Source organism: Penaeus chinensis, chromosome 43, assembly GCF_019202785.1.
Source record: "Penaeus chinensis breed Huanghai No. 1 chromosome 43, ASM1920278v2, whole genome shotgun sequence".
NCBI lineage: Eukaryota > Metazoa > Arthropoda > Malacostraca > Decapoda > Penaeidae > Penaeus > Penaeus chinensis.
This window is the reverse complement of record NC_061861.1, coordinates 15719235-15729323: the sequence shown is the minus strand read 5'-3', so window position 1 is coordinate 15729323 and position 10089 is coordinate 15719235. Positions and strand designations below refer to the sequence as shown.

Below are 10089 nucleotides of genomic sequence, written 5' to 3'. Positions count from 1 at the left end.
TTATTATTTTTTTTTTTTTGTATATGCATATACAGTATACACACACACACACACACACACACACACACACACACACACACACACACACACACACACACGCACACACACACACACACACACATACACACAAAAAAAAACAAATAAAAAAATTCATCACCACTGACCGTTTCTGAAATATTAATGAACATTTGCGTCTCCCAACACACTTGTTTCAAGAGGAGTAAGTGACCAGAGCAACTGTTAGTGTGAAGCAGGTGATTCCCGGAGTGAAACCCTGGATTTATCAGTGGTAGAGGAAGAAAGGGTGAAAGGAAGGAAGGAGAAGGAGAGAAAGAAGAAGAAGAGGGTGGAAGAGTTGGGAAGAAGAGAAAGAGAATAAGGAAGAAAGGGTGAAAGAAAGGAAGGAGAAGGAGGGAAAGAAGAAGAAGAGGGTGGAAGAGTTGGGAAGAAGAGAAAGAGAATAAGGAAGAAAGGGTGAAAGAAAGGAAGGAGAAGGAGGAAAAGAAGATTAAGTGGGAGGGGTTGGAAAGAAGAGAAAGAGAAGGAGAAAGGAAGGAAGGAGAAGGAGAAAAAGAAGAAAAGGAAGGGGAAGGAGGAGTTAGAAAAAGAGAAAGAGAAGAAGGAAGGAAAGAATACCGGGTGGGAGGTGGGAAGGGAAGGAAGGAAGTGAAGAGAGGAAGAAAAAAAAGGAAGGAAGGAAGGAAAGAAGAAGAAAAAAGGAAAGCGGGAAGAAAAAGGAGAAAGGAAGAAAAAGTGGAAGGTGGGAAGAGAAGGAAGGAAGGAAAATGGGAACGAAGGAAGGGAGGAAGGCAAGAAGTGGACGGAAGTGAATGAATAAAGTGAGAAAGGAAGAAAGGGAGGAAAGAAAGTGAAAGTAAAAGAGAAAGAGAACGAAGAAAGAGGCAGTGAGATCGAAAAACAAAACCAAAAAACAAAAACAAAACTAAACATATCCCCTCAAAAACAACGGGAAACCAATAAATCATTTACGACCGTCGCGTCCCTACCCACCCACCCACCAACCTAGCCATGTTTGCGATGCCAAGCAGAAGACTCAAATTTGCTCTGTTCTCACTCCTGATCATCTTCTACGTCGACCGTTTCTTCTCTAATTTGAGACAACTCGGGGACGTCCCCAGCCTGTCGATGGACGCAGAGAGGGCAGTTATAAGGCAAGCGGTGGTAAGCGTTGAGGGTAATATGGAGGGTGGAAGTAGTGTTATAGCGAGAGGCAATGGAGAACAGGGAGGAGAATTTGGAAATAGAGAAGGAGAAGAAGTAGGAAAAGAACAAGGTGGGAGAGGAGATGAAGAGGAAACAGAAAGTCAAGGGATAAAAGAAGACGAACAAGACAACAAAGCAGAAGTGGAACGTTCATTGAAAGAGAGGAAAAATAAAGTGCATGAATACTGCAAAAGCTACTATGTGAGTGAAAACCTGCGTAACACAATTCAGAATAATATGTTCTTTCTCTGGAACTACAAGGTTTCCACGTGTATTATTGAAAAGGTAAGAAAAGATAAAACTGAAAAAATATTGAGTGGAAATGATTACTATAATAGTATCACAGTGGCGATGACGTTGACTTTTATGATAATAAATAACAGTGATTTTGATTCGTTAACGATAATGAGAGTAATTCTAAGGGAATTAAGATAATAACATGTTAACACTGATATTTCGACTACTACTACTATTAATAAAAATAATGATAATTATAGTGATAACAATAATAGGCTAATAATTTTAGCAATGGCCTTAAGCATAATGATTAATACTGATGATAATAACGACCATATAAATAATAATAGAAGTAAGGAATGATAATGTTATTAACAATAATGGTAATGCCAGCAACAGCAGTGACAATAATGAAAATAATAACAAAGATAATGATAATAATTCTAATTATTAGCATTATTATTATCATCATCATCATCATAATCACAATCATCATCATTATTATCAAATAATGATGATGACAAAAGCACAATATAAAGAATAATAATGTTTGTCCCCTCCATCGCTGTTACTTCCCCTAACGCCTTCCTCTCTCTCTCTCTCTCTCTCTCTCTCTCTCTCTCTCTCTCTCTCTCTCTCTCTCTCTCTCTCTCTCTCTCTCTCTCTCTCTCTCTCTCTCTCTCTCTCACCCTCTAGGTTGGCTCTATGTCGTGGCGCCGAAGAATATGCAAACTGAACCACATTAAGACAAATACACACGACCCCAAAAGAAAGCGTTTACTCAAGAAATCCCACGGAGTTGTTTTAAAACACATAGCCAGTACGTCGAGCATTGTGACTGTGAGGTAAAGAAAAAAAAAGAGAAAAGTACGCTTTTTCTCATGTTATTTAAGTTCTACTTTTAAGTTTTAATAATGTGAAGTGTGATTTTAGCTTTAAATGTTAAGGAGTGTGTGAACCTACCTACATCTATTCACACATATATATTTGTATCTCTATTAACACATATCTATACCAGTCTATCTATCTACACAAACACATAATTTGCTCCCTGACCCCAAGAACTCGGTTTGATTTACAATAACTGTAGTAATATATGTTCTTTGTTTTCCTCAGATTTGACATGCTGGAAAAAAATAAAATTATACTGTAAACCCATTTTTTAAAATTTCACAGACATCCGTTGACTCGATTAGTGTCTTGCTACAGAGATAAGTTTGAAAATGGTGACCATCCACCACTACATGAGGTAAGGATAAAATACAATAGGCCTCTGTGTAATCAATATGCACACAAAGCATCATTCTTGCAGGTATGCATATGCACGCACACACAAAACATACACACCTATTTCTCAGTTTGGTCAATATTTTTTACTTAAAAATTTCCTGAAGTGAGACTTTCCTCTTTCTGTTACACTCCCAATCCTCGCAGACTGCCTTGCTTTCCGTTTCACTACCTATCCATGACAATCTTTGGTTTAAAACGAATGCCCTGCCTCACAGGAAAATGTACAAATACACACACGCGTCTAGCTGTTAAAAGAAAACAAGAAAAAAAAAAAAAAAAAAACAGCTGGCGGAGGAACTTATTTACCTCGATTAAAATAAATAAATGAATAAATAGAATATACCCCTAAGAAAAAAAAGTGAGAAGTGAAACCCTACTGCGTACATTATACCAAATTTGCGAAGGGTTATCACAACCGTTTAAAACGATTAATTTTCCAATCCACGTGGTAGGTTTACGTTATGGATTTCGTGCAATTCCTTCCTCCAGTCGTTTAGGCAACAACCCTACTGACTATATTTCTAACATTTTACTCACTCTGAACAAAGCTTTTTATAAGACGATGGTTGATTGACTGATTATTCAAAATTATCTGCCGCTTCAACAGCTAAGGTCATTCGCGGCGAACACCTTGTTAGACTGAAATATTAAAATACTTAAAACGTTAAAAATCTATCAATAAATGTTATAATTAACAATAAATTAAGACGATTGTCGTTTTTGTGTCACGTCCTTAACGAGCACATACCTTACACATTAACCCACGTATACTTCAACTAGCCAACTATTCCCATATATTTTCCATTTGTAATACATTTTGTTCGTAATTTCGTGTTCAGACATTTTCGAACATACTGACAAAACTTGCATATATACATATTTATAAAAAAAATCCATTGCGGAACTTTCAGGCAAGGAATCAAGCCTCAGCATTACTTCACTCAATTGAAATTATAATGGTAAATGTATTTCTTCAACAGAGACACTGGAGGGACTTTTACATGCCGACCTTATTCTGCAACGCACGCTTTCCTTCAGATCTACACCTTAAAGTAGGCCTAAAAGAGCCTCTCAACCCTAGTAAAAAGTAAGTGTAGATGTGTCTCATCTTCATGTTTATATCTGTCTATGTAACTACGCATATACATACACACATACACTTACATATGTATGGATATCATTATAATAGAAACTATGTTTTCGATTTATATGAAAGACTTTTCATATATTCAAACTGTTGACCATTTTCCTTATCATTTAAAGTAGGGTCAAAACCCACACACACACAAACGCACGCACGCACACACACACTTTTACAAACACCTTCACCCCCCCCCCCCACACACACACACTTATACAAACACATTCACCGCCCCCCCCCCCCCACACACACAAACACACACACACTTATACAAACACATTCACCGCCCCCCCCCCACACACACACACTTACAAAGTTCATTAAAACAATTCAATCATAAACATCCATCCATATAAACCTTTTATATCTAATATCAGTGATCAAGAGGGACTCAGAGGCTCGATTTCAGCCTCCACTCCTCGCCTATGATGAATACCAGCTCTGTAACCGCAAACACCGCTACTACTCACCCACGTGTGTAACCGCAAAAGGCTCCAGTGGTTGTTGCATTTTAATCGGAAACTCCCATTTGCTGCTCTTATCACCAGTAAATTTGACGTATAGTTAATTCTCTCATACATGATGCCTCATAAGGTTTGTATGTTTGTAGGAGTTTGTGTAGGTTTCTGCATCCTTTATTTACATAAGGATATATAATTTGAATGTCTGTTCCAATTCGTCAAGTGTCATCTTTTCTCTCTCCCTAACGCACGTATATATAACTGCAAAGACTTACTACATCTTCAACCCAAAGGAGGAAGGATACCTGTATGTTTTCAGGGATGTAGAGAAAGTACTCTCAACTCCCTCTCAGGTCTTGGTCAGTCTTGAATGTGAATAGAAGCTTACATTTCTCCCTGTTTCCTTTTAATAATGCGTTGTGGCAAGTCGTTAAATGTTCTGGCAGGTTCTCGTTGTCGCCAACTGACCTCATCCCACGCGTTGTTAGCAGGGGAAGCTTATCTTTCTGGAACATCAGGAAGTAAAACACGTGTCTCGGTGTCTCGGAGGCACCACTAGTCATGTTAACTGCTGCTAATAGTAAAGGAAGGGGCATAGGTTACCACGTTGCGAACACAGGTGTCCTGTATAACTCTTAATAACAGAGGATTAGCAATATGTATATACTGCTGATAAGAATGATGGACGGGCGTTTGCAATTTGCGCTAACATCGGTAGTCGAGCTATGGGCGGGGAGGGGGCAGGTGTTTGCAATTACAGAGCTGAGGAGAGGAGGCTGAGTATCTGAATCCTTCCTTTGACTACTCTAAATACCTCAGCTACCCGATGAGCGTCTTCATTGCGATTGACAAGTTGCTGCAACCAACTTTCACCTTTACGGAATTCCTCCACAACGTCGTGGAGTCGTATGCGGAGAACAGGGTCAACCGACACTGGTAAGCATTAGAGTTATAATCAAAGAAAAAATACTCTGTTATTAAAAAAGGATGAATTGAATGCAACATATAACATTTGTGAAAAAGTCAACTGCATGAATGATGGGAAAATATTCATCCCATTCATACTTCTCTCAAAATTTGTCACAATACTCTCACTCTAAAATATAACATAGCATTTAATAAGATAATACAATTACTTCCAGGGTAAGGGGATCAGCCCTACTTTGGACCTCAGCCCTCAACTATTTTTGCATGGTCTCTTCTTCTCCCCCTTTCCTTTTCCTTCTCTTCTTTATCCCCTTCTTCCGTTCACTTATCCTAATCATTAACTCATGTTTACCCTTTTCGCCACAGTACTTTACCATAGTGCTATATGGCCTTTCATGTCAAGCACATTTGCTTGTTTTAACCACTAACCATTCACCACTAAACACCTTAAAACAACAACTGCCATTGGAACAGGAACACCTACACGGCCATGTGTTCCCCCTGCACCGTGAAGTACAGCTACGTGACCAAACTGGAGTCCCTAACACGTGAAATGGATTACATCTTCCCGACGGTAGGCCTACCCAAGGACCTGGCAGATGTGATGGACCACTCGACCAGCACGGACGAAAATAAGGACGAGGCTTATATCAGGTTGTTAGTTCATGTCATGGTTTGCTGTTTTGGTGTTTTGGAACCTGGGGATTGTGAGTTCGTCTGGAGGTGTTTGTGTGGGTTTAGGTATCGTCTGGGGGGGGGGGGGGGATATGATAGTTTCTTTAAGAACAGAGCAAGAGTTTGTCAAGTAGGACGAAATGTTAGACTAAATTTTCATGATTTCTTAACATAGAATATGATGATAAACGGTTGAAAAGAAACCTGCACTAAAGATTGTGTTTGCAACATAAAAGGCATCCTTGTATTACTTACCACTTGATAGTTAGCTTTCAGTCCTACTCATTATTGATTGTCAAATTTGGTAATTCAGTTATAAAAATAGAATACATGCGCACACACACACACACACACACACACACACACACACACATATATATATTACATATATACACTCACACATACATGCATACATGTATGTTTATATATTCAAACCTATCTGCTTTTCCCAAACCATGTAAACAGTACTGTACAAGATCAGCTGATCGCAATAAAAGGACAATAACTCCCCTTTCTCCTTAACAGATACTACAGCACTGTCCCGCTGACCCTTAAGAAAAAAATCTACGAAATCTTCAAGGCAGACTTTGAGATGTTCGATTACGAAGTTCCGGAGATGTACTGGGAGGAAGGCACGAATGTTTACGTTTAGTGGATAGAATTATGCTAGCTTTAACTGGGACGAATTGGCGTCCGTATAACTGCCGTATGACTGTCCGTATGACTGTCGTATGTTATGAACAACGTCTTCTCTCTGGGTTTGCCAAAAGCGGGGAGTTATGAAAAGCTGTATTATCACTTTTTAGATAGAATGTGAATACTTACGATGAATGAACATTTTTTTTTGTGAATATGTGTATATATATATACCACACACGTTTGTATACGACTATATAAACCCATTATCTCTCTATATGTATATCTATATAACTGTATGTGTGTGTGTATGTATATATATATATATATATATATAAATATATAATTATCTCTCTTTCTCCCTCTCTCTCTCTATCCATCTGTCTATATATATATTCAAATATCTATCTATCTATATCTATATATCTCTATATACATACATACATACATACATACATACATGTGTGTGTGTGTGTGTATGTATTTGTTTGTGTATGCGTTTGTTTGTTTGTGTGCACATGTGTGTGTGTGTGTGTGTGTATGTGCGTGTATATATATATATGTATATGTAAATATATATATGTAGATATACATACATATATTTGTATATATATGTATACACACACGCACACACACACACACACACACATATATATACATATATATAAATATAAATATATATATATATATATATATATATATATATATATATATATATATATATGTGTGTGTGTGTGTGTGTGTGTGTGTGTGTGTGTGTGTATGTATGCATATATGCGTTTATGTTTATATGTGCATACACGGACACAATATACATATCTATCTATCTATCTACACACACACTCACATATATATGGACACACATATATGGACACACACACATATATGGACACACACACACACACACATATATGGACACACACACACACATATATAGACACACACACATATATGGACACACACACACATATATAGACACACACACACACACACATATGGACACGCACACACACACACATATATGGACACACACACATATGGACACGCACACACACACACACATACATGGACACACACACACACACACATATGGACACACACACACACATATATGGACACACACACACACACGCACACACATATGGACACGCACACACACACAAATATGGACACACACACACATATGGACACGCACACACACACACACATACATGGACGCACACACACACACACACATGGACATAAACACGCACATATATATGGAAACACACATACATATACATATGTGTGTGCCCAATATTGATGATTATCGTATACTCATTGTCTGCGTTTGTATTTATGCAAATGACGAAAATAAAATTGAAACATCTGACAGTAACTTTATCACCTTATTGTAGTCACAAGAATCACGAGCTAAAATATCAAGTCCAGTATAAGATCGCTGATAATTATTAAGTCATCTCTGTTAGATATTTGCGTGTGTGTAAATGCACACACACACGTACACATACATGGACACACACACACATACACACACACACACACACACACACACACACACACACATATATATAATATATGTATATACACACACACACACACACACACACACATATATATATATATATATATATGTGTGTGTGTGTGTGTGTGTGTGTGTGTGTGTGTGTGTGTGTGTGTGTATGTGTGTGTGTGTGTGTGTACATATATATATATATGTATATATATGTATATATACATATATATATATGCACACACACACACACACACACACACACACACACACACACACACACATATATATATACACACACATATATATGATTCAATGAATAACTAAAATAAACGACGAAATATATCATAGAACATCACCGAAATAATTTACAAGTTCGTAACATAGCATATACACATAATTTTTTGGTCTCGATTAGTTCCCTTTTTTTCTTCAGGCGAGACTGAGGTGAACGAGGTAGGTAATTAGCATTTGCATACAGGTGTTTCGTTTAGTGGTCATTAACATTTCAATTTGGTCACTTCAGTGTATGCGTCTATATTTTGTGTGTGTGTGTGTGTGTGTGTTTGTGTGTTTGTGTGTGTGTGTGTGTGTGTGTGTGTGTGTGTGTGTGTGTGTGTGTGTGTGTGTGTGTGTGTGTGTGTGTGTGTGTGTGTGTGTGCTAAGAGCAAGATTAGGTTAAGTTGTCTTAATTTTATAGCAATTTTAGCGAGTAAGTACACTAAGTACACATTTATACAGTAATTAAGGCCCTTATTGCTTAATACCTGATCTGTTTAAATGTCTAGGATTTTTACGTACGACCAACACATTAATAAATTGATATTGAAATTTATCATTATTTTTAAAAGTCACCCGTGACTTATATTACATTTTCTTTGAGCAAAATGTTATTCGTTTTCTTTATATCATATAAGGTTAACTTTTATTATTTAAATGTTACCTGTTGTTAATCATTGATGTTTTATTTGGCTTTAATCTTTTTCGCTACATCTACTGATAATGCAATAATAATACATACATTATTCCACTGTAAAAATTACCCATATTCTCGTTTTGATAAACTCTGATGTTTCTTAATGGACACACTAAAAATAATCGACGGGGATGTTTGTTTAGTTTACGAAAAGAGATGATGAAGCAGAAATAGTTATAGACCCCTTCTGAAGCGTCATTTGGTCAGAACAACTGTCATAAATTGATACTCAGACCCCTAACCAATTAATTTCAGTTCATTGAGATTCACAAAGGTTTAACTTCACACAGGTTCCACTTTCCAAGCTGTAGAAAAGAACTACTTCGGTCACTCACCCTCTTGTATTGTTTACATGACAACTGCACTTTACAAGGCCTGACGTGTCTAGGCTTCAAAATTATGTTACAACTCTGTTGCAAACTTAGGTGATGTTAGATCCAATATTAGACTCACTGAATACTCACTAATTGCCAAAAAAGAAAGGAAAAAGAAAAAAAGAAAAATTAACTTAGACAAAAATTCTCGAGGGATAGTTTTTCGTAATTCCCTTGGTAACCCGCCCAGGCTTGGCTAAAAAAAAGGCTTGATTCTGCTTGAGATAAATCCAATGGAACACCGGCTTAAGAAGGCTGATTCGTATGACCATCAAACATGAATACTTCTCGTGCAGAGCGGGTTGCCTCGGTCAAGGCTGAGTAAATTCACTGTGCCTGGTGTTGTATCTTCTGCAACGTTAAAGTTTCTCACCGGCTCGGCGGCGGAGGTCGAGGTCTCCCTATGAGGAAACACGTGGCGTTTGTTGAGTCGCAGTGCTCGCAATAAAGCTCGTGATAGGCAATGATTTATATATTACTTAATATGCACTAGTTAATACCAGTGGAGTTTATCATGCATAGCGGTAGTCTAGTATCATCTGTGAAGAATGACCAGGGCCCGTCTTCAAACCATTGCAGAAAGCGCCAGTGGCTCATGCCTCGTGGCATTCATATGCCAGCTGGCCGATCAGGAT

At 37.7% G+C, this 10089-nt stretch overlaps 1 protein-coding gene across 2 annotated transcripts; it reads left to right on the top strand.

Moving 5' to 3' along the window:
- The first annotated feature begins 855 nt into the window (after positions 1-855).
- Positions 856-6890, top strand: LOC125024518 (carbohydrate sulfotransferase 9-like). 2 transcript variants are annotated; one of them, XM_047612309.1, is made up of 7 exons: positions 856-1509; positions 2158-2306; positions 2638-2710; positions 3732-3838; positions 5173-5289; positions 5755-5934; positions 6481-6890. In XM_047612309.1, exons 1-7 carry the CDS (start codon positions 1030-1032, stop codon positions 6605-6607), a joined length of 1233 nt encoding a protein of 410 aa, XP_047468265.1. In that variant the 5' UTR covers positions 856-1029; the 3' UTR covers positions 6608-6890. The 2 variants fall into 2 exon arrangements, with proteins under 2 accessions (XP_047468265.1, XP_047468264.1); XM_047612308.1 differs by having other exon boundaries at positions 5755-5937.
- The last annotated feature ends 3199 nt before the right edge of the window (positions 6891-10089 follow it).

Coding starts and splice junctions, on each gene's coding strand:
- LOC125024518 (XM_047612308.1), top strand. CDS start 1,030: ATGTTTGCGATGCCAAGCAGAAGACTCAAATTTGCTCTGTTCTCACTC. Junction 1,510..2,157: donor CCACGTGTATTATTGAAAAG/GTAAGAAAAGAT, acceptor CTCACCCTCTAG/GTTGGCTCTATGTCGTGGCG. Junction 2,711..3,731: donor ACCATCCACCACTACATGAG/GTAAGGATAAAA, acceptor TTTCTTCAACAG/AGACACTGGAGGGACTTTTA.